The sequence below is a fragment of the Serinus canaria genome, chromosome 2, assembly GCF_022539315.1.
Source record: "Serinus canaria isolate serCan28SL12 chromosome 2, serCan2020, whole genome shotgun sequence".
Classification (NCBI taxonomy): Eukaryota; Metazoa; Chordata; class Aves; order Passeriformes; family Fringillidae; genus Serinus; species Serinus canaria.
In genome coordinates, this window is record NC_066315.1 from 100,997,962 (window position 1) to 101,022,816 (window position 24,855).

At 38.5% G+C, this 24,855-nt stretch overlaps 1 protein-coding gene across 1 annotated transcript; it reads right to left on the reverse strand.

Moving 5' to 3' along the window:
- Positions 1 to 906: 906 nt before the first annotated feature.
- Positions 907 to 24,544, reverse strand: RAB12 (RAB12, member RAS oncogene family). Its single transcript, XM_030229836.2, has 6 exons — positions 24,286 to 24,544; positions 12,865 to 12,925; positions 5,009 to 5,147; positions 4,408 to 4,497; positions 3,391 to 3,495; positions 907 to 3,109 (listed from the first exon to the last, which is right to left on the reverse strand). Exons 1-6 carry the CDS (start codon positions 24,527 to 24,529, stop codon positions 2,996 to 2,998), a joined length of 753 nt encoding a protein of 250 aa, XP_030085696.1. The 5' UTR covers positions 24,530 to 24,544; the 3' UTR covers positions 907 to 2,995.
- Between the last annotated feature and the right edge of the window lie 311 nt (positions 24,545 to 24,855).

Below are 24,855 nucleotides of genomic sequence, written 5' to 3' on the forward strand. Positions count from 1 at the left end.
CACAAGACAAATTTCCAGTGTTCTTATTTCCTGTTCACTTGTGAAAAAATGATCTGTTAATTCAACCCACTGGTGAATGTCCATTACAGTTAAAAAGTTTAGGGACACAATCACATACTGTTAGAGTATCCCAACAGATATGAGTTTTAGTTCCGGTAAAAGACACAGTACTAACTGGATGTAATACAGTATCAGGAATTCACTGTATTAAATCCTCACCACATTGAAATCACCCTTCAATGACCACAATCTATCTAATAATTTCAATTTTTCATTATTTCTCAAGAAAGTCAAGAACCCTCTATTTCAGAGCAGCTGACACTCCTGTGATTTATGCTTGCCATGCTCGCACATTTATTTTGACCACTCTGAAGAACTTGCCAGGGACTAAAGGACCTCACAGCACCTGATGAGTTCAGTGTAAAAAGCTTTTTGGGCTCAGTGTTAGAAGGAAACAATCCCCACACACTCCCTGAAGAGTGGGAATGGCCCCCCTCCAACCAGGGCTTCTAAAGAACAGTGATGTGCAAACACGGTGGGGTGGTGCCAGTGCTCATCTCACCCTTTTTTTCCATCCTGTGATCCTTGAGGGCTGTGCAGACCATTCAAACAGCCCATCATTAGATGCAAACATAGGTTGGGCTGACTGCTGAACTTCCATATGAGACAATGAAGCAGCATGAATAACTTTTTTTCCCTCCTCCCCTCTTCCCATATCCCACCACTAATGCCTCCTGGTGGAGCAAGGGCATAAACAAACTGGTTTGATTGATATAAAAGCTGTAGAGATAAAATCAGGAGACAAAACCCTCTTCATAGTATAATGAATGGAAAGTAAACAGGTTTCCTGGTTTTTTATGATTTCCAATGAATAAGAAAACACATTCAAGCACTCAAATAAATATGTCCTTCTTAAATGCAATAGTTTTTAATTTTTGGTACAAGAGACTGAGATCCCAATCTGCCTATATACAAACAGCACAGAATTACAAAAAGAAAGTTTATCTAGGTCAAATTCCTTAATTTTTATTAAATTCAAAAACTGCAGGAAAAAAACTCACAAGTTTCTAAGTACAAATAAAAACAAATTGGCTAAAATAAAATGGTTGTCAAGTTAAAACCCACTTTCCATAATTTTCCCTTCCTTGCTATTGCCCACAGTATTATCTGAACTCCTAGAAGTGCTTTAGAAATTCATTTTTTCTTACCAACAGGATAGTAAACTGTAAGTTTACTATTTAAAAAAGCGAACTGTTTAGGCACAAGGTGGCAGAAGACATAAGCACAAATATCAACCATGCTTTCCTTAATTTTTCAGTAGAAATCCAGGTGTGCTACAGGCCTGCATGGCATTGAATTCAGAATGTCAGAGCTTATTCAGTGAAATAAGGGCTTTTTTTGGTGTGTGTTAGCAGTTTGTTGTGTCTTTTTTTCTCCCATAAAACAGAGAGATTCTGTTTAAGTCAGTGGTATACTTTAGTGTTCAGTGCCAGTTCTGGCTAGAAGAGTGGCAAAGGTGACAAAATGGGTTCCAGCACCAGAGAATGCGAAGTAGAGAAGCTGTAGTGTGAAAAAGACTGGTTCATACTTGTGTTGTCAGTGTAACTAATAGTCTGATGACCACCTGCTAAGACAGCATGACAAGCAGTCACATGCTATTTGAAGATATCAGCTGGGCCAGGTCATCAGCTCCTCTCCCAACAGAGCAGTGATCAAGGTGAACAACTAGTGTCTGCTGCTCTTCCCACTACACCTAAAAGACTGTCAAACAGAAAATTAAATCATAACAAAATTAACACAAGTGTTGTTCCATATTCCAGATTCTACCTTTTCCCCATCACTTGATACTTGCCATTCTAATAACAGGTGCAGTTCCACTGTCATTCATAAATACAAAATTTTATTTGCACTTCATTAGTTTAGAAAGACCACAATGTTTTTCAATACCACAACATTCAGGACACACCAAGTTATTCAAATATGTATCTACTGATTTACCACAGCTAAACTAAACAGTGCATTTAATAAAAGATATACCAAAGATATAATTCACAAGTTCATTATCAGACAAAATCCTAACACAGTATTTGCTTGATGGGAATAATTTCCACCATTAGGAAAGAAAATAATTTTACCTTCCCCCATCCCTACAGATGTCCAGACAAAAATACACATATATATTCCTTAACACAGGAAAACGTATAATTTTAATTTTTTTTTTTCTCAAGAATTTGTCTAGGACAGCAGCATTGCTTTTTTATACCTTCTTTTAGAGCTTGATATATCTCCATTCTTTTATTGAAACTTAATGATTCTTGTAACCAAATTTATGTTTATGCAGAAAATTCTATATGTTTTTTCAAAGTGCAATCTTACATCTGCACCAGGTGTGATGTCTCGGTACACAAAGAAAGAGTGCAGCATCAAACAAAATAAATAAAAGACTGCCAAAAATTAAACTTAGCTTTTCAATAAATCCAGTCAGCAGAGGATGCTACAGCCAAAAATGTTTTTACTACATTAAAAGGAAACATAATGCTGATTATGGAAGCTTTGTACATAAAGTCCTCTGTTTTTAAAAAATTTGTCTTTAAAATAGTTAGCAAAGCACCATATACTTATCTTCATACCAGAAGAGCTTCTGCCTGCCTGTTTATAATAACAAAGAACTATTACAACATTTATGTCAAGAATAGGTATAGATTTAATTTCTCCTCCTCCTCAACTGGATGTGTGGCAAACCCCCACCGACTGTACAGTATTTATAACACTGGGGCAATGAACGAAACATCATTGTGAGGGAGAGGGGTAATAATTAAATGTTATAGTTGAATCCTACATAGGATTGCATATTTGCATATTTACAAGTTAGTGTGTAGCTCTGACTCGAATAACAAAGTGCAACGAGAAACTGCCAAATGATTGTAGTGCAGAGTAGTACAGATACTTTCTTTACCCTCCTGCTCATATTTTTCACTCTGGAGGAAGTAAAAAGTCAACAGCAACGGACATGAGGCCTTGGAGGAGGCAGTTCTGGTGGGATTTCTGGCTCTGGTTGCAGGGACAGGATACTGTTGGACAACTCATTTCTTATAACATCCAGTGGCATCTTAAAGAAAAGAAAAATCACCTGTAAACAGTCATCTGCATAGAAAGAACTCATTTCAAGAGTTCACTGACAGCTAAAGCCTCAATTTCAGGGCCTTTTGGGTCTTATTAGTGAAATGCAGTGGTCAGCAGTGTGTGAGCTGCATCATGCCCACTATGTATTATCCAAAAATTTCACCTGACAATGTGTACTTGCTCTCTGTCCTCCCAAGCATTTGCAGTAATTATTTAAACATTGACCATTTTTGTGACCAAAGGGATAGTACCACCTGAGTATTTTACCTTTTTCAGAATGTCATCAACAAGTTTTAGAAATATTTCATCCACATTAAAATTATCCTTGGCACTTGCTTCACAGAACCGCATCCCAGTTATTTGCTGTGCAAACTGATGGGAGAGAAAATAAAATAACTCCATGAAGATATATACAAACAGCAACAGATAACAAATTTATCCTCCTCCTAAAACTTTAAAAAAAAACCCAAACACGCAACTTTTCCCAAATCTGAGATGGAAATCTGATTCAATTATAAATTATAAATCCTAAATCGGCATGGTAGAGAAAATATTGCAACATATAGTTAATTTTTGCTTAAAATATTGGAAAAGTACTCTGCATTTTTCCAGATTTAATTCATGTACTCAGTTGACACGTATTGCTGCAGACTGCCAAAAAGGAAGAACTTCTCAGAACAGCTAATCTCAACTTTATTATTCAAAATGTAGAAAAGGGAAGTACAGATGTAAGACCTGCAGAAGTTTGAAATAAGCCTTTCACTTTCAAATGTTTGTGTACACCCATACTGACATAATTCTGGTCAAGATAGTGCTGAGTATCACACTACCACGAACATAGTCTCTTGCCAGCTTCCTTAACACTTTTAGGGTTGCAAGAGAACAAAAGAACACGAAAACAAAGGTAAGCCAATAATCAAAGCAGGGCTGTTGCCTGTCCAAAAATAGTACTGAGAAGCAAACACCTGAAAGAAGGCCCACAAAGATTTCCTGACTAGAGATCTCCATTTTTGCTTCAAGTCTTCACTACGTCCCCTTTCAGAGCCCAGAAAGGAGTATCCCCTACACTACCGGTACAGCGGAAGCTGACTTGTAGCTTTCTCTTTTTTTGGACCAAAGACACACTACTCCAGCAGGGACACTTACAACTGCACATCACCACATGGATTTTGAGAGACCACCACCACTCTCAATATGCTTTCTGCATCCAACAGTCTGAACAAGAGCAGCCACAGACCACCAGCAGCAATGCCACAACAGCTCTGCCTCTAGACCTGTCCTTACCTTCTCTCCCTGCTGCCGAGTAATCTCTCGATCAACTTCACAGTCCAGTTTATTTCCAACTAATAGAAGCTCTGCATCTTCTGAAGCATACTGCAATTAAAACATTTCTAATTAACTACACCTAGAAACGTAAGATTTGGTAATGCAAACACAATACAAAAAAAGGGCAATTCCACTACCACACTGACATAGTTTATAGGCAAATGTTCTTCCCAAACATGATTTCAAAAATTTTCAATTTTTAAATTCAATTTTTAAATGGAATTTGAGAACCATCTGCTCCAGTTTATCTAAGAATGAACGCAATGACCTTATTTCACAGACAGGAAACAAACCCCCCTCCCCCTACTGCAAAGGTAAATGAGCAATGTTACAGATTTTCACTGACACTTCTAACTGGGACAATTCTAGTTCAAGAAAGCAGGAATGGACAACCATTTTGCAAGAAAAACACATCAATGCTAAATCCCGGCTAAAAGTAATCAGTGCAAACTATCTGACAGTAATTTATTAATCCTAAACCCATGCTGTAAATTTCTTTGAGGGGAAAAAAAAATCCTTGTTAATAAAAGCATGTAAAAAGAAAATACTTAAGGCATACCTTATCAATCATTTTCATCCATTTTGGTAAATCGTCAAATGTTTCCTTCTTGGTGATATCATACACCAAAATAATTCCCTTGGCACTTCTGTAATAAGCTGAGGTAATGCTGTTGAATCTCTCCTGACCTGCTGTGTCCCTAAGAAGCAGCAGCAAACAGTGGCACAAATATTTCACCAATTTGCAAAGTACAGAATAACTTTGTTTACATTTTAATAATAACACTCCCACATTCATTAGAGACACTACATTTCCTTCCATATGCGTGAATTTCAGGAAAAAAAATGGAGCAGTACTTTCAATCATAAAACTTCTTCATATTAAAACTATTTATCCCATACTAACTTCACCAAGAAATGCCACCAAACATTTCTACATGTGTCTGAGAGTGAAGCTATCCAATGAAAATATACCAGGAGATAAAGCTGGTGTTGTGTTCTTGGGGTTTGTTGTGTGTTTTGTGGACTTTTGGTTGGGTTTTTTAACAGCCCTGAAAAAATGAAAAAATAAAGAAAAAAATGGATACATGCTTATTGAACACATCCACACACCCAGCTATAAAATGAGCAATGCACTGATCAGTATCATTTGAGCTTTCAGACTCTTTTTGGATCAACCACAGCAATTAAGCCACGGTTCTAAAACTACTGCAAAACCTACTGGCACAGAAGTGAATTGCTCACAAGAATGAGCAATCACTAAGTGGTACAACTTTTGCACTAGAGACCTGGCTTTCACACTTACATCTACTTATCTGAGGTGTGCAAGCAACACTTCCATGCTCACTGTCAGCACTGTAGGTATTTCAGACAGGGTGCATTCACACTGGAGAATAATTTCCAGCAACGACACTAAGTCACCCATCCTAGCTATGGCTTCTGTTCCAAAGCAGATGAGACAGAAGAGTTGCTTTTTACTGAACCATGAAAACTTTTGAACTGCTTTTAATCACATCATCAAGCCTCCCTAGGGAGGATTTTTGGCAGTTATACTAAAAAAATAGCTGGTGCATATCCTAAGTCTTAAAATGTGACTGGCATCTCAATTGGAAAGTAGGTTATATGGTGATCCAAAGTAATCAAGCATTTGCTGCATGAGTTCAGTCCCCAAAGCCAATGGATAATTTTGCAATTTCAAAGTTAGAACAAGTCAAAAGATGGATCAAAATTGAGAGCAGAGGGAGGAAAATTGTGTGCATGTGTGTTGGGACTCAAAACTTCAAAATTAATCCTCTTCAACAGTCACATTTTAAACAAAAGGAGGAGGAGAATGAATTTGGGAATGAGATAAACAATGGAGACCTGAAACACTTGTTACACAAAAAAAAAAAAAAAAAAAAAAAAAAAGTTATGTTCACAAAATGCCACATTGATTGTCCTGAAGATTTAACCCCTTTAAGGTTCTATGCACAAGCAATAGAATATATTACCACAAACCTATCTTACTTTGCATAAAATCTTTAGGAATTTCAAGCAAGTTTCAAAGTGAAGTATTTAACTTGCCCCTGAAATTGCCACAAGCGTACTTGATAGTAAAAATATTTGCTAGTGATTTTACAAAGTAAAGCAGAGTCCACTAGAAAAAGATTTGCAACCTCTGCTTCATAATCTGTGGAAAAATAGTGATTTTATACGTCACTGCAAGCCAATGACACTGCAACACAGGGCAGAGAAGAACAAATTCCTATTGTGTCCATTTTTGTTTTATTTTTATCCAAATCCCAGTCTCAGAACTTTAGAATTACATTCATACAAACCTCTGGGACCCTACAGAAGATGAAAAAAGGTAGTCTGTTTCAATAAGGTCAAGCACCAGTAATATTGCAGACCAGTTCTAGATGGTTAATTGGTTGTTTTTGCTAATGAGGCATATTTGTAAAGCAATACAAGTTCTGGCAGCTGAAATTATATATATAATATTACTCAGAGCAAGTAACTCCACATTATTTTCCATTACTTCTTTGCTATGGTCACATTCATTTTTTGGAAGGTCCTTTGGATGTTCAGTCCGTTAAAGAATTAGTAATTTTAGTATGAACCGTTGATTTTCCACATATGGATAACATTGCTCTAGTGCTTAAGAACAGAACTCAGAATTACGACCTCACAGAGCAGCCTGTGTCACTGTAGCTAATCCAGCCTACTGATGAAGTGTATTAGGGATTGGGGACCTCAAGTTCCATCATTCTGAGCACAAATAACTACATGGCAGGTGGAAGGGCATATCTCATGTGGGAGAATACTCCAATTCTATTTTTGTTCAGAGCAGTGGGGAAAGCTGCTTTTTGATTTTGTCAGATTGTTTTGCTGGCCAGTCTTTTCCCTTTTTTCTGTGCCCCTAGTGAAAAACAGAAATAAAGAGGGTATTTCAGAGTCACCGGTTTGTGCCTTCAGGTGAGTTCTAAGGACCTTTAGCGACTCCATCACAGGGTACCAGATCACTGAGTATACATTAGAAAAACACTCATGTTCCACTACCCTCCCTGAAGGCAGTCAGCAGTGCACTGGATAAGTAAGCCATGAAGAGAACTATGCAACATTACAAAACTCTCCCACTCCAGCTATCTCCAACCCCACATTTCCCCAGCCCTGCTGAGTGCTCTGTCTCCAAGTCCACCTGGTACTATCAGCTTCTCCTCTCTCCACAACACCCTCAGGCTCTTTAAAAGTTTACAGCATTCCGAGGCTGCTGCACCCTGTGCTCCTGTTTGTGTAGGTCCTTTGCCCAAATGTGACAACCTGAAGTCTGGCTTGCTGGCTGTTTGGGACACACCAAATGCTGGGGCCAGTTCAGAACACCCATGGACAGCCTGGCTGCCCACTACCTATAATAAATGGCCAGATGACCACTGACTGTCACCTGGTCATGCCAATTCCAGTGGACTATGGCTGACTTTCTTTGCCTTGCTTAAGTCACTGACTCCCCCACACTTCACCTCTCCTCCTGCAGCAGGTGGAAATGAAACCAGTCAGCAGGTGTCCAATTGTGAGCATGATATTCTAACCCTTATTTCCTTGGAAAAGTGGAAGAAAATAAGCTGAATTTGCTGTCTCTGACATTACTCTTATGTTGTATGAGTCTTCAAACTGTAAGGTGAAAGCTATTTGGAAAACTATTTCTGCAATAAGTAAGTTTAAAATGCAACCCCAGGCTACCTAAGTAAACTGCAGTTTGAGTAGCAAGTTGATCTTTAGCATGGAAAATCTTTTCTTCTATTAGGTGCCATCACATTTTTCATGAAAATGTGCTGCAAATTCTCCCAGTGTTGAGAAACAAAATGACCATCCCTAATGCAGAACTAACATTAAAAGCACATCCTGCTTCAAATGCCTTAATCTAATGTGCAGGGCTGGGGCAATTATTCTTGCTATACTATTTTCATGGATGTATTGCACTCCTGCAGTTGGGAGTATTTTAGTAAGGATTGCTATTGAAGCACTAGTGGAAAGCTGGAAGAAGAGATGACCACTGTTTAACACTCATGACTTTCATGAGTGTTAAACAGTTGTCTAAGTGCTACTAGCTCTTTATTTGCTCTGGTCAGATTCAACACAATAGCAGATGGGAGTTGAATTTAATTCCAATTAAATTAAACACCAGAAGTTCAAATAAGTTACTACAACTTGAACAAGCACTTGGCATAACTAAAAAAACCCCATCAGATTACTTCTTTTTTTTTTTAATGCTAAAAGCAGTTTTCTTCTGTTGATTTTTTTCCAAGGAAGTTTTCTAAATGAAAAGCATTGGTCTTTCTAATCTGTAATCAGAAACATACAGTGTATGACTCCTCAACCAACAATAATCTGCAATTAGAGAATCCAATGGCTTGACTGGTTTTTGCTTCCCAAACAGAAACTAGACATCACTCCAAAAATACAAACATACAACAAACAAAAGCAAATTAAAAAATCACACAAAGCCCATTTTCAAGTGTTGACTTGTCATGTTCTATGGCAGACTGCATAAAACACAATACAAATACAGTTAAGCTTAATTAAAATATCTTTGGATAATTTCTCTTTTACATAAATGTTCTCTGTGTCTATCCAAACCGATTGAAACAAACACATGGACAGACTCAAAACTGTCTCTGGCTCTCTAGTTAAATTTATTTGTTATGAGTGGTGGTGTAAAGTGGTAATAGAAGTGAAAATATTTTGAAACTTACATAAAAACTTAACACTAATTTAACATTTTCACATGCTCTATGCTTCTATGGAACCTACAGGCAGTATTTTAAAAAATGCTTTAAGGTAATTTTAGAGGTTAATTCTACTTATCAGACAGATTTTTCTTTCATCCCATAAACCATAAATATATTTAAGATCTTTTATTATATAAATAATTTATTTCAGAGGTACTGAACCAAAGAAACAACATTCTTTTATATTCTAGAACAGGTACTTCCCAAAACAACTGTCTCTTAGCAAACAGAGCAGGCAGAATGTGATTTTTGAATGAGAATGCACTGGTTTAGAAGACGTTCAGAAGCAAACGAAGCTTGTTTTGTTCCCAGGTCGCTGGCTCCCTTGAGCATTAAGCCTGTAGAGGTATCAGAGAGCTCCCCTGGCGAGGGAGGAACTGGGTGCAGTGCAGGGCACCACTGCTTCCCATAGCCAGCTCCTTCCTTTCAGAGGGGAAGCTGGAAGTGACTGTGTCAGCTGCTTGTGTCAGCGACTGCCCAAATTACTCAGCTGAGAGGGCACAGTCAGGCACCTTCCTGTCCTGCTTCAAAGCATCAGCCAGGGGTTCCTGTTATTTGATCCAGTTTTCCAGCTTTGAAGAAGCACTGATTCACAGATGCCTGGATTTACCTGGACACTTGCACTATCCAGTAGTTCTGGTTACTCTACCTCATGACTTGAGCTGCATGCAGGTATTACTTCTCACAGGACACAGGAGCTTGTGAAAGCCTAGAACTGCAAGGCAGAAGCTGATTTACTGTATCCTAACACTTCTGGCAGCCCAAGGGGCACTACTAACTCCTCCAGGTGGCACAGAAAAGGTGGATACTATCCTGTGTCCTCAGTGAAGCTCTATCATTGCATAATCTAAGGAGCAGAAGGTTTTTTCCTGACTGGAAGTCGGGGAAATAGGAGCAACAGGGAACAGATAGGAAGCGAGAGGTGAGAGCAGATGCCTCTGTGATCCTTAGGGCTCAGTTCCCCATTATGAAAGGAACACAGGAGACAAGTCCTTTTGTTTTCTACTCTCCTAACAGCAGCAGGTGTGAAAGCTGCTTTCAAAAGGACGTTTTGCACACCTAACCACTTGAAACATTCAACCCTGTCCTATTTAAGGTATCTTTTGATAATCTCAAGTGGTAGAGCTTTGTGAAAAACACTCTCCTGATAGTGGCTCGGGGAGAGACAGGTCAAGTGACCATAAAAACACCAAAGTAAACTTTTTAAAAACCTTTTTTGTTTGACTCTAGAAGTAGAATCATCAGATTACTAAAAAAAAGAAGCAAAATTTCATGCTTTGAAATGTAACTTTTGCCATTTTAAGAGAACAGATAAGTGAAAACTTCAGAAATTATGTGTTCACTGAACAAAACAGGTCTTTTTGTAGTAAAGTAAGGGCAATCAATGTAGATAACACTACCAGGAGCCTGAAACACTACCAGGAACTATGAGGAAGCCTAAATTCTGTCACTGTGTAGGTATGAAAGGAGAGTCACTTATGATCAGCCATGCAATTGAAGTCTGCATTTCTAAACTTCCAAGTGTTTGACTTGGTAAACTGCCTTCCTCTTCAATCCAACAACTGGAGGTACAAGAAGCAGCTGTGGGATCTGGGGGTGTTTAGCCTGGAGGAGGCTCAGTGGAGACCTTGTCACTCTCTACACTCTCCCTGAAAGTGGCTGTAGCCAGGTGGGGATTGGTCTCTTCTCCCAAGTAACAGGGAGCAGGCCAAGAGGAAACAGCCTCGAGTTCCACTAGGGGAGGTTTAGATTGGCTATTAGGAATAAAAATCTCTTCACCAAAAGGACTGTCAAGCTAGAAGAGGCTGCCCAGGTTGTGTCACCTTAACAGACATGACCCTTGGGGACAGGGTTTAGTGGTGGACTTGGCAGCACTGGGCTAATGGTTGGACTCATTGATCTTAAGGTTCTTTTTAAACCTAAATGATTCTGTGATAATAAGAGTTTATAGGTCGGCCCAACAATATGCACAACAGAATTCAGAATTAATTAGCAAAAGTCATGCTTATCTAATTGCTTTTCTAAAAAACCTGGAAGCATGCCAAGGCAGTTTTAAAGATTAAGAACAACATTTTAACAGCCATTGTTGGAGAGAAAGTGACACTTAGGAGCAGGATGTCACGTTCATAATTTTTATCATATTTTAAAATGTTATCTCTTTACATTGTGTTTTCCTTGCCACTTTAGTAAGGCTTCCCACAGGAGTAATTATCACATTTTAACAACCTATTAACTTTGAAATTCAATTTTTGAAGTGTCCTTTATCCTACTAGCATATTCTCAATATGTGGAAAATAATGGTTTAAACATCTCAAATTTTCACTCCTATATTTATTCAACATGAGAATTTTTTTATAAGCTTATTACATTTCACAGCAAGAATGCATATTAGGTATACATTAGCATCTCCATATCAGCATTTTTTGTTACCTCTGTCAGCTCCAGCAGACCCTGGCTAACAATTGCTGGCTCAACTGCCAGTCTTGTGGTCATAGGTTTCCAAACAGGGACAGATGAATGAAGACATGCCACTAACATTCAAGTGTTAGGTGACGGATGAGACCAAAGATGAAGCAGCAGTTAACTCAGAGGGAAGCAAGACAGACACATGGTGTGACAGACAGAATTGATGGTGACCTGCCAAGAGGAGTTAGTAAACTGAATTTACTGCATCCACATAGTTAAGAATGAATAACTACCAGAATATCCCAAAAGTGTAATAAAAAGAATAATTAGAGCTTCCCCCCCTACGGATTGTTAGCAGCTTAAACAGTTTAACTACAATGCTAATTATGCATCACACACTGTTAATAAACCAAAGCTAAGCTTCTACATAGTAGTATGTAAGATTAATGTATAGAACATAGCTGGTTTATTCTCTCATAATTATGTTTATGTATTGTACTACTCTGCAAAACAAAGGAGTGTTTAGCTCAATAACTTCTAAGCAATAAAAACAGTATTAATCACTAACATGGAGAACCATTACCAGAAATCTGAGTTTAGCTCAGACATTGAGCTTTCTGTAGTAGAACATCAGCACCAGTAAAGGTATAGTCTTATTTGCATGGGATTGCTTTATTTTTACATGCTGTTTAGAGTAGATATGATTTACTTCAGTCCTGAATGCCCTTCACTTTGAAGTTACTTAAAAACAGTGTCAAAGAAACAGCACTGCCTATACCACATTTCAGAAAAACAGTTTAGAAAATATTTCACAGTTGCTTTATAATTGCTGTTACAATGAAGGTCAGTTTTAATCAGTCCAGAAAAACAAAGAAAACAAAATATACTTTCTCTAGTGTCTATTTAACACAGTCAACTTTTGTTGTTTGTAGAACTCCTATTTCTTATGTAGGTGATGTCATTCTTCCAGGAAAAGGGGCTCAAGGCCTCTGTGATGCATTAATATTTCAGTAATTACATTCATGCCCTACTTCTAACTTTATCTCTCCTTCTCCTCCTTTTACCCTCACAAAAATCTAAGAGCTATTTGGTTTGGTTTAAGTCTTGTGGGAATGGAGGAGAGAAGTAATAGGGTAAGAGCTAAACCAGCTTATAACAGTTAATAGTGGTATTAGACAAGCATATTAATTCATGCTAAAACATAAAAATTAAAACATACTGCTGGTTGCATGTTTGTTTTACTTACCAGATTTGTAATCTAATTTTCTTTCCTCTTAGCTCTACTGTTTTGATTTTAAAATCAACACCTATAAATAAAATACAGTAAACAGAAAAGGAGGAATAAGAAGCAAAAGTAATGAGGGTGTAATTATTATTTTTTTATACTTTTTTTTTAGATCAACTTGTAACAGTCTGAACAAGCAGAAGGGTTTGCACCACTATGGTCAATTCAGGAAAACCATGGGATTTGACAAGCACTGAACAGCCTGTGAGCCATCCAATTTGGCAGCATCACAACATAAACCTTCCCCTTTGTGCAAAATTTCCAGCAGCAGGTAAACCCACACAACAGTAAAACAACAGGCACAGTAGGATTGTTTCTCTCCTATTCACCTCGACTGTCAAGGACAAGCCTGCTCTACTTCCAACTGGCACAGATGCCCTGGAGGCATGGAGCAAAACCAATCTCTCCACATCAGTTTTGCTGTTTGTAAAGCAGGAACAATATAGGTCTGGCCTCCAGGATGGATGCTTAGCATCTGCAAAGTGCTGTAATAAAGTGCTGGAATTGAGGTTGGTTTATGAAGAAGTTTGTCAAGACTGTCATTATTAAGTCCTGCAAATATTTATTAGCAAACTTCTTATATTAAAAGAGGGTATTTGACTTTAAAAATTTATTTTATACCTGTATGGTACTTTTATTCATCATCTCAAAACTCCAGGCACATTTTGAATGCAAGCTAAATATCAAAGATAGAACCATAAAGACTTTGTTATACAGAAAGATTTAACTTTAATTAAAAAAATAATGCTGGCTAGCAACACATAACACATACTGTGGTCAAACAATACCTAGACACAAAAGATTACTACCTTAACTACAAAAATGTATCAGAGAATAAATGTCCTATAATATCACAGATTTGCAGACTGTGAACCTGTTCATTTTAGGATACATTTGTAAGAAAATTTTTGCTTCAGTTCATCCTTCTACACATCATCCCTACTAACAGAGCTAAATCAAAAAGGCAGAAATAAAAGACACGAGAACACAGTTCAGACCTGTACACTTAAAAACCACACAGAAGTATAGAAGCATAATGTGTTGGAAACACTTTTGCCATTTCAAATGCAGTTGTATACTAAAAACAGGGATGAAACTGAAGAGGAAAAATGGTTTTTATTTTCTCTAACAAAACCAACACATTTTCCCAAGGACTACCCTTGGTAAAAGCTGAGTGTCCCTGCTGATATTAAGAATTGAGACTGAATTTAAACTTTAACAGAAGGGACTGAACTTGGCCATTATGTCCATATTTTTAGTTTGCAGAGCAGGTGGGCATTTTTCAGCCAGATAAAATAAATGGAAGGCTCACTGACCTTCATTCTCCTAAACAAATATCCCCGCTAACAGCCTGCAGTTGCACATTGCGTTTTGATAAAAGTAATGGTCATCACACCATGACATTTTCCTCATTCTCCATGTCCTTAGTAGTTTCTAGCACGCTTAATCACCAATTCTTGGAGAGATATTCAGGACATGATGCCTGTACTTCACTTACAAACATGTATCTCTTTCAAATCCCAGGAGTTAATGTGTTAAACTGATTTGTACTAAACAGTCAAAACCTTTAATGGCCATTTTCAAATATTCATATGCAAATTGATAAAAATATTCAAATTATTAAAATGTCAAGTGATTTATTAATCCTAACTCCAAGAAGTCTTTTTGTACACTTCTGAAAAGTGACTGTCTTAGTGCAAAAGCAGAAGAGAAATGATCCAGCTATGTTCTAGTATCCAAAGTGTGTGAAATGAGAATTCTTGTAATTCTATGCTAAGAATATTTTTTAAAGAAACACATCCATTTCTACTGTTATAAGCCTTTTCTCTATATAAATGCATTTAAACTATAAAATGTAATTGTCCTAATAGTCATAGCTTTGTCTACAAGATAGAACTTTACTAAACTGCAATTGCTTGCCTCAAACCTCTCCTGTCCTCAAGGAAGTTTGAATATAACTGCCCAGACATCTCAATCCCAATTCCCAATCCTGCCATTCTGTCATACAGAACATACTTTATGACCTGCCATTCATTTGATGTTCAAAAAAGTCTAAATCATCTCTGAGCCCAAGTGTTAAAACCATCACAGGGATTTCATGTAAGTTTCAATACTACAAAACAAAAATATTTTTGTTTTTATAGAAGTGGTTTATACAAACCACTGCTGTCTTATACAAACAAAAAAGCAAAAAGATTTTGTTACATTTTTAAAAATGAAAATAATTAACTATGGAGAGAAAAAACCAACTGTTGTAATAAACCACATTTTTAAATGGGACTTCCTGGGACTTGAAGGTCCAATATATTAATAAAATGAAGTAGAAAAAAAGACTACATATTAAAGAGATGGTTTCAAAATAAATAATATGTCAACAGCATTCTTAGTTTAAAGGCAGATCTTTCTATTAATCATCTTGAAGTCATACCATGAAATATTTCTCTACTGTGAAATTTTGCAAAGAATGATACAAACAAGTAACGCTTTTGGAAAAACAGACAGATTCTTCTATAGAATTGTTTGAATCATTTAACAACTAAGTCAGACAGAGTGCCAGAACTCTTCAAAGGTTGCTCAATTACTTTTTTATAATTAGTAATGCTCTGCAAGCATCAACACAATACCAAAAGCTTCATGTCTGCCAATACTGAAGGAAAAAAAATCTGGCAGCTTTCCTTCTGCACACGAAGAAACAAATTCCTAAGCCTGTCAGGTTTCATTAGCCTGTTTCACCATAGACTGCCAAAGCCAGTGCTTTGAGTTTACATACAAATTAGTAATTCAATTAAAACAACAACACAATAATTTGTTTTCCCCTTCAATTTCAAATGTTGCATTAAGTTAAGAAAAAGGTCAATGAAAGAAATTATTTAGCTCAACATATGTTAATGGAAATACCCAAATAAAAAGTTTCGCTGTCCATACAATTACTCTGGCATGGTTTTATATACAGCTCATTAAAACAGAAGAATCAAAAATTACTCTCAACAACTACATTAAATCTGAATAACATATCTTATAAAATGGATTTTAAAAAGCTCTCTTTAGCTGCTACAATACCAGAAAACTATCAGTGGTCTGCATGCTAACTAGCTTGCATTTAAAGGCTGCTGGCTTATTGTCAGGGAATAACAAAATACACACATGCCAGGAAACCTGACAAGTGCATGTGCTTATGACCATACTGAAGCATGCCATTTGCCAGGTCACAGTGATGAAAGGGGAACCAAAAAGCTTATTACAATCTCCCCTCTCATTAAAAAGTCAGCCCTGTCTCTATATACCAGGCTTGCATGGACAACAGTCAATCAGTAATTTTCCAAAATTATTACACTCAAACAACAAGTAAATCCAAATCACCATCTCTCTTTTTATGGATTTTACAGATTAAATTTGTATGTGCTTTGGATGTCACATTTTGACCCTCATTTTTCACTGGAAAGGCCTTTTTCAGGAGTCAAAAAAAACCCCTACAAAAATTAATGAAAAAGGCACAAAAATACTGACTTCAGCCTCTGGACTGGGTTTCTGATTTTACATTTATTTAAGCATTTAAAGGCAAATTTATCAAGTTTTCCCTACAACTAAAACTGCAAAGGAGCATTTCTCCTCTCCCCACAGGCTAGATCCATGTGAAACAAGGCATTAAGGGCAGCAACACTAACCTGATGTGTGTAAACTAAGCTAAGGATTTTCAATATTTTATTTAATGTGCACCATGGTTGTTAGTAGCACGTGAACTTTGGATGAAAAATTTACTTTGAGAAAGAACATCCATTACAACATGGGCTCAACTGAAGCTATGCCTCCTCCAGGAAAAACAAAGGGCTACCAGGACAGAAGGGTTTAAAAGTATATTAAACACATAGCCAAACAACCTGTCTGCACTCTTTTCAAAACTAAACAGCCTTAAAAGAAAGAGAACAGAGACTCAAAATAAAAGCACACTAATGAAGTTCTAGGTAAGGGCAAGTCACTGAGAATAACATCTCTCGTCAATGAACCAAACTTGAGACTGAAATCCTACAAAAATGAAGCCCAGCCCAGAACTGACTACAGTACATTAATTTCTCACCCCAAACAGAACTAGAGCTTATCTGCTAAAGCACAAACTGAAATACACACAACTGGGTGCAGCTGCTCTCTTTAAAGCTTAAAGTATTTGTTTAGAAATAAAATAGTAAAGAAACTTCTTACTATGCATTTTATGTTTAAATTTGCAATCTTTAATTTCCTTTCATAAGAGACAGAAAAAGAAAGTGGAAACAGTTTTGCTTAATGCACACAGAGTGACCTTTCAGTGGACAAGACTTCCTGCTAACAAAGTTAATGGAAGAGCTGGGAAAACAGATGCAAATAGAGCACAAAAAAACCCTCTAACTAAAATCAATTCCAATGGATTCAATTTTCAGAGGCCTATTAGTGATTTGCATCAAAGTAATTCAATCAGTGAAAGATAATCAGACCATACTTAAAGAAACACAATCAGTTTAAAAATTCAGAGTTTATATACCAATTAACCCTTAAAACAGACATATAATTTGAAGACTATCACAGGTTATTGAATCTGTGGACATCTGACACCACTATGCAAAAAAAAATTTCTTACTTATGCTGCATTTGATAACTGAGATCACATGAGTTTTGAGGTAAACACCATCTTTATTACAAAACATCCTGGTTTGTAACTCAAAAAATACTTACACCTATCCCAAAACTGCCAAAGTCAATGATCAAGAGCGTCCCTTCTGATTTCTATTGTCCTGCTTAAGGTGGGGGAAGCAATCAACAACAAAAGGCACATAGGGAGGGGACAGGAAAAGGTTACAGAAACCGTTACCAGGCAAAAATACCCAAAACCATTTTGTCTTATTTTAATTGAACTCTAGGGCAAGCAGTTAGCTTTTAAAACACACCAAAGTGGAAATGCCTCTTTCAAAATGCACATTACAAATTTAAAAATTTCAAAGAAGAGATCTGGAATAATTTTGTCAGATAGAAGTGCTAAGTCAGATATAAGTGTGTTTGGGGATTATTTTAGAGGCAGGTAAAGTATGTTGTCCATAGAGCTTCAAGCATGTAATTCTAGAACGATTAACACGCAGACATTTGAGACTGCTTGCCTAAAATAAAAGTGTACCCATACCTCAACTGGCAACTGGGCTACACACTAGAATGAAACAGATACCAATTTTCTTTTTTTCTGTGTAATATACATGCAATGAGCAAATGCTGAAGGTGTAGTCAAGTGATTTTTTTTTTCCGAATGTCCAATTTACAGCTTCTATAACATTTCAGATGCTTGGTACTTCCCAATTCAGTGAGAAGGGAGGAAATTATAATTTCTTTACATTCTTCTAGACAATAAAATCATAGGGCCTTTCTGAAAACCTAGGCTTTTGACACTACTTAGGATACTAAGTTCAAAGCATGTACCAAAATGCTGGCAAACACAATAAGATGGAAGAGGAAATTGGAAGGAATAAGTCTCTCTGTGGCTTCATGAACAAGCCTTCTTTTCAAATTTCTGATTGCAAAGCAGAAAAACACACTGAGCTTCTGGTCAACAACTACCTGACCTGAAGAGAAAACTGAACAGAAAAAGAAAGGTTATTTAATGAGCAACACAACTCAGACTTTTAGGAGGTTGAACCTGTAAGCATTTTGTTTTGGGTATTAAGTTTCCCTCTCCTTGAGATATCAGCAGAAATAAGCAGTAAAAGTGTTGCTAACCAACTTCCAGAAGTCCCTGAGAATCATATGGCCTTATTTTCTTTTTTTTTCTTTGCTAATGACACGCTCAGCTGTTCACAGCAGAGACTGAGTCTGACAGCTGCATTCCAGTCTCCTTGCAAACCTAACTCCCCATTTGACACCATTCAAGTGGCCTCTTCACTCTGCCTGTTGTTTTATTTGTGTATTCTCATATATGTCCTGCCTAGGGACTACAAGGCTATCTGACAGTTCTGTAGTGTTGATATAACCCAGTGCCTGAATATTTCTACCAGCTGAAGTTAATATCTAGTTAAAAAATAAAAAAAACAAAGTTCAACTTCAAATTTACTCTTTATTGTAACCTCTTGTTAATTAACAACCCCATACCTCTACAAAACCCTATTCCTAAACCTAATAATTTGTATTATCTACTAATTTCCTAATAATTTGTATTATCTACCTACCTTTTCCTGTTTTAAATTACAGTTTTGGTCACTTATGAGGATTCAAAAGATTATGCATAGCAAACCATTCCCGGCTATACCAAATGCTGTAAAATATACTTGGTTGGCACATCTGGGGCAAACAACAACTGGCCAGGTGTTTTCACTTGCTGGAGTCTCTATGTTGTCCATTAAAAGTGACTACGCTGCTCCTAAAGGTAAAAATCAGCTTAGAGGGGACACAGGCTTCTGTCATAATTTGCACCTCCAAAGACAAACAAGGAGATTCATACATGCTCCCTAATTATCTTAAGGTTTTCTGTAAGACAAAACTGCTTTTCTCTGTGAGTTTCCAGCCTCCTGCTCCTCTCTGTTTATAGTTTGGCAAGAAACTGCAGCACACCATTAATAAGGTATTGGTATGGTTTATTTACACTATTCTGCACTAGTCAAAAAGCCAATACATAAAACCAGATGTATTAACACCCTGGATATGCAAAAGTAAGAACAGTCAATTCACACAGAATTACTCATCCCTCATCAAAACTTCCTTTTTTTTTATTTAACAGCATAAATTTATCACTTTAAGAGCTATTTCTTGATTAAAGCAAGAACATCTCACTGTTACTTTGTCATGATGTGGTAAGCTAAGAAATTAAGCTAAGGATGGTTTTCTGAAAATTTTATATAGATTGTTCTTCATCTCAGATTACATCAAATTTCTAAATTTAATCTTAAGGCATATTTTTGATTTACTGAAAAAAAACCAAATGATTAGTAAGCCACATACTATGTTTACAGTGCCTGTGAAAATACTGATTAGATAACTAAAAAGATTGAGTAACTTAGCAGGCAGTTCTGAATAATGACAAATACCTCAAAAGTGAGTAGTCTGATACTTTTAAGTGAAAAAATTATTATGTTATATGACAAGCTTATGGGAATGAAACTGAACATTTATGTTGTTAGCCCCCACTTTTTAAGGATAAAGAGAATGAATACAGGTTTGAATTGTGATAGAAACCCCAAACATATGTATACATACATATAAAAAGGTATGTATGTATGTATTTGTATACCATATAGAAATGTCTATATACTAAAGACAGAAGTTGCCTTACTTCAGACATTCTGATAGAAGACAAAGCTAAAGTGTTCACTATTGCTATTGTTTATTTGATGGACACTAGGAATTTTGCACAGACATGGGTATTTGAGAAATAAATGATAGGAAAAATACCACTTGGAAGGAAAAGCTATGGACCTCTGTAAGTCTCAGGAGTGTCTGACTTCCATACCACTTCACACAAAGGTGAAACAAGGTCAAAGAGCATTTTTGGGAAGTCAAAGGAGTCTTGCACCACAAGGCATTAACATGCCACTGATCTGGATCCCTCAGGCCCAGAAGAGATCACAGGTCACTAAATTCCCATCTTGATCCACAACAACCCTTCCCATTACAAACTCCACTATTATTTGCTTGTAAACGAGGACGGAGGGAAGCTTCAGTGTTTACTACATGTGAAACTTTGGCTTCCTATGAATAGCTGCTAAAACAGCCAGCAACACACAAGGCACATAAACTGCACTGGCATTATCAAGGGCAAGGCCTCTTTCCTGGGATGATTTTAGACCTGGTGGAAAAGAGCTGAAAGATAAGATGAGGTCTCAAGAGACTTCGCATACTGAGCCAGCATGTAAAAGAAAAGCTGAGGAGCCCAACTTGATTTGAGAGACCAGGACAATCAGCATCCTAAGAGGTGAGTCAGTGCAGGGCCTCACCTTTGGAAGAGCAGGAACCTCAGGCTCAGAGAATAAAACCCAGAGAGAAGTATAATGTCTGCAGAAGAATTAGATTGACAGAAAATACTGCTGAGTACAGGAATTATGTAGATCTGTCATGGAAGAAAAACAGCAGGGAGACTGGGAATGAACTAAGAATTGGTGGATTAGAACCAGGACACAGCAGCAGCTGGACAGATGCTGGGAAGAGAACAGAGGCCACTGAATATTTAATAAAGGAACTCTGATAAAAATATTTATATTAATATAGAAATTTAACATTATGACTATGGAGACCTGAATTAGGATGTATTTCTTTTAGGATAAGAGGTGGAGGAAGCAGAGGAAAACACTGTTTCTTCACCCCCATGCTTGAATCTTCTTACAGATGTGGCAATGAGTATTTATCCACTACCCTTGGAAAGATCATTCTTCTTCACACGATATTTGGTGCATATTTTTTAAACTGTCAATTCTGGAAAACCTTCAGGTGATAGCTTTGGTTTCTGCTCCTGTGTGAATAATGCAGGCAACAAATAATAAATGAAGATGAAATTTTACTTTAAAAAAAGAAGGGTAAATTTATGTTTGCTGACAAAGCTAATATGAGCCCAATATTACCCCTGAACAAGTTATTATCCTATTATAGAAAGACAGGGTATTTGACACTGGCATGTAGAGAGTAATTTTACCTTCTTCAAAAATCAGTAAATATTTGAGCATATTGGGTATTCTCAGTGCTATGTCAATAGCAGACTTAAGTAGACACAATATTCCATGCAACTAATATAATGCCCAAAATAAATACATCAAAAGAATTTTAGATCAACAGCACATTGCGTGCTGTTATGAATAATGTGCTGAAATCTGCCAAGCTATTTTTGAACACTTTCAAAGAAGTTCCATATCTGAGCTGAGACTGAAGATATGTTGATGTGTTTTCATTACAGATTTTTCTTTACCAATCTGGCAGTGTAGTCTTCTTAAATTAGCATTTAAATACTGTATCTTTCTTAATTGAATCCAAACCTTCCCTTTTCTGCAGAAATGCTCCACAGTTCAATAACATGGCACTATTATCAGCACTTAGGGACAGAAGACAGAAAAGGTCTTTGGACATTTGCAATTCTGCCACTGTTACAGGAAGTCCTCTGAGTAGCCTCTGCTTTCATACAAAAGCTTAAGGTGCTAAATGTTGTTCTTTTGTACATCCACAGGTTTTAGCATAGAAGCATGAAAGTAAGATTGAGAACATTAATACCAACATAAGGAAGTAAATATGTATTCTAGCATTCTATTTTAAATACTGCTTTGCTAATATAAGGTACATACAACAAAATGCAGTTTTTTGGTTGGTTACATGGCCTTTTCAAATTGAATCTCAAGGTATCTTCAGTTTATATAACTGGATCAGTCACAGCATTTTCACTGATGTCTCAAAAACACATCCTCCACTTGCAAATTCTTGAAAACTACTGCAGTTAAGTGGTGACAAAGGAAGAGCTTTATGATTTCAATTGTGTTTTAGAGGCTGAACTCAGGTTGTTTTGGAGTGTGGGTTATTTTTAATCTATATGAAATGTAAATAGCAAGATTACTTTTTCTTACTTGTTTGTGCAAAAAAAAAAAATCAGAGTATGTGCTGACTGTGAAAAGCTCTTTCATTTAGCAGTCAAAAGATCTGGGGGAATCTCAACAGCTCTCAGGTTTAGTCTGAGGACCTTGAAAAAATGCCATTACTATCAAGTCCTTCTACATGTATTTTGGCACAAGTTGATTTCCCTATGCTGCTCAATGTTGGCACATTTTGTACAACAAACATTACATAACCTTCTGTCTAGCAGCATATCACTACTTATTTCCTGTTTCTTCCCTAAAAAAAAGGAAGCTTCTCTGCTTAAATCACTGTGTCAGTTATTTAGGAAATCAGTTTTGTTGAAAAGGCACCAGCCTGGAAGTCTGGACCGGGGTCTAGACCACCTCCCCTCCCTTCCCAAGAGTCAGAGCACGAAACTAACACCAGCGACAGAGAGTAGCCCAGACCTGACCGAACCCTTGATGTGGGTCAACCTAAAGAAGATGCAGGAAAGTCAAAATCAATGTCTAGACCTGAAGAATTTATAAAGAATACATTCCTCTAAAATTGTACTTTCATTGTACCATATATTCAATTAGTCTGTTCATCTAGACAAGCCATCAACATTTCTTCATTACAACACATCCCTTGAGTATTAATGCCTCTAAAACTGTCTTTCTCTTCTACAAGGTTAAGTTGCCAACTTCAAACCAAAAAACTTGATCAACATAACAGTGCTAATCTGCACTACCAGATTTTGATTCTTAGTCTAGGAAAGAATTAAATAACTGGTAAAACACACTTTAAAACAAAAGTATGAGTAACTGTGCATCATTTTGTTTACAGGAAGATAACTTTGGATAGTAATAACTCAGCTTCTAAAAGGCAATACAATCACTTTTCATCAGATGCCTAAATTCCTTCACATTCCAAGCTACAATTAAGCTAAGCATGCATATTTTCCAGTGACACAGACCTTAACAACCACCTTGCTGCAATAATCAAGAGTTCAACTCCAAGGACAGGACTCTAATAACAACGCAGAATAACTAGCTTGTTTTCCTCCCTTTACACACTTGTGTATTAAAAGACAGCAGGCATCAAATTACCTCCGAGACTCGCAGAGATGACTAAATCATGAATAAGACAGTACACTACAGAACTAGGAGCTTGCTCTCTAGTTATCTGCATAAAGAGCCAAACACGCAGTGTTCTCAAGAAACAAAACATTAACCTCGGATCTAACATCACAGGGGGGTTCTTCACGAAGCCATAGCAGCCATCTGGAGTTAATCTGACTGCGGTCTGGGAGAGTACTTGAATAGTACATTGGAAGAGTACACAAAATACACACTGCAACTTTTCAGCTCCTGAAATACTTCTGTCTCCTTTCACGCAACGTCTAAGACTTAAGCACAAAAACCTGCTTTACCAACCATGCCCAATTTTTTCTTTAAACTGTTTGCCGTTAGAAAGGCTAAAACAGGACAGCCCAGCAGCTTCTCAGAAGTCCCAAAGGTAACTAGGACATCCACGATCTTTCCAAGAAGAGCTCCTGAAGTCTGGCACCAACCATGCCCCTGAGCCTCCCACGGCCGAGGAACCCACCCGGGGACACCCAACCCCGCCGCCCTGGGCAGGAAGGGGACAGGGACCACGGCACCCCCCGGAGCGGGACAGGGTCTGGGAGGGAATGCCTGGCAGGCGGGGAGCGGGCCCGCACTCGGGGAAAGGCGGGACAGGGGCCGGGGAAGGGCGGCCGCCGCACCGAGTCCCGCGTTCCCACGGCCGAGCCCCGGAGCACTGGGGGGAGGAGCGCCCCCTCCCCCGGGACGGGACGGGACGGGACGGGACGCGCTCCCTTACCCACGGTGGACTTGCAGGCCTCGCAGAAGGTGTCGTCGGTGAATCGCTCCATAAGGCTGGTCTTGCCCACCCCCCGCGACCCGATGATGATCACCTGCAGCTTGAAGTCGGCCGGGCGCGGCGGCTGCTTCCTGCGGCGGGACTGCGCCCCCGAGAGCGCCGGCGACCCCGCCGCCGAGCCCGCCCCGAGGTCCAGCCCGCCGCCCCCCGCCCTGCGCTGCGGCAGCCCCGAGCCCGGCTCCATCAGCGATGCATGCGGCGGCGCCGCGCTCCCTCCCCGCCCTCCCCGCCACCGGCGCCGACCACTGCGAGGCACGGGGAGGAGGGGGCAGCGAGGACGAGACGCGGCCGCCGCCCGGCCCTGCCCGAGGGGAACGGGAACAGCCACAGGAACGGGAACTGCGCCGCCGCCGGGAGCGGCGCGCCCAGGCCCGCGCCCGCCCGCGCAGCGCCCTCTGCCGCGCCGGAGCCGCGGCCGGGCCGAGCCTCAGTGCCGGGAGCGGGAGCGACCGCCCGTCCTGCCCCGGCCCGGCCGCGCCGCTGAGCGCCCCGAGAGCGGCTTGGGAAGTG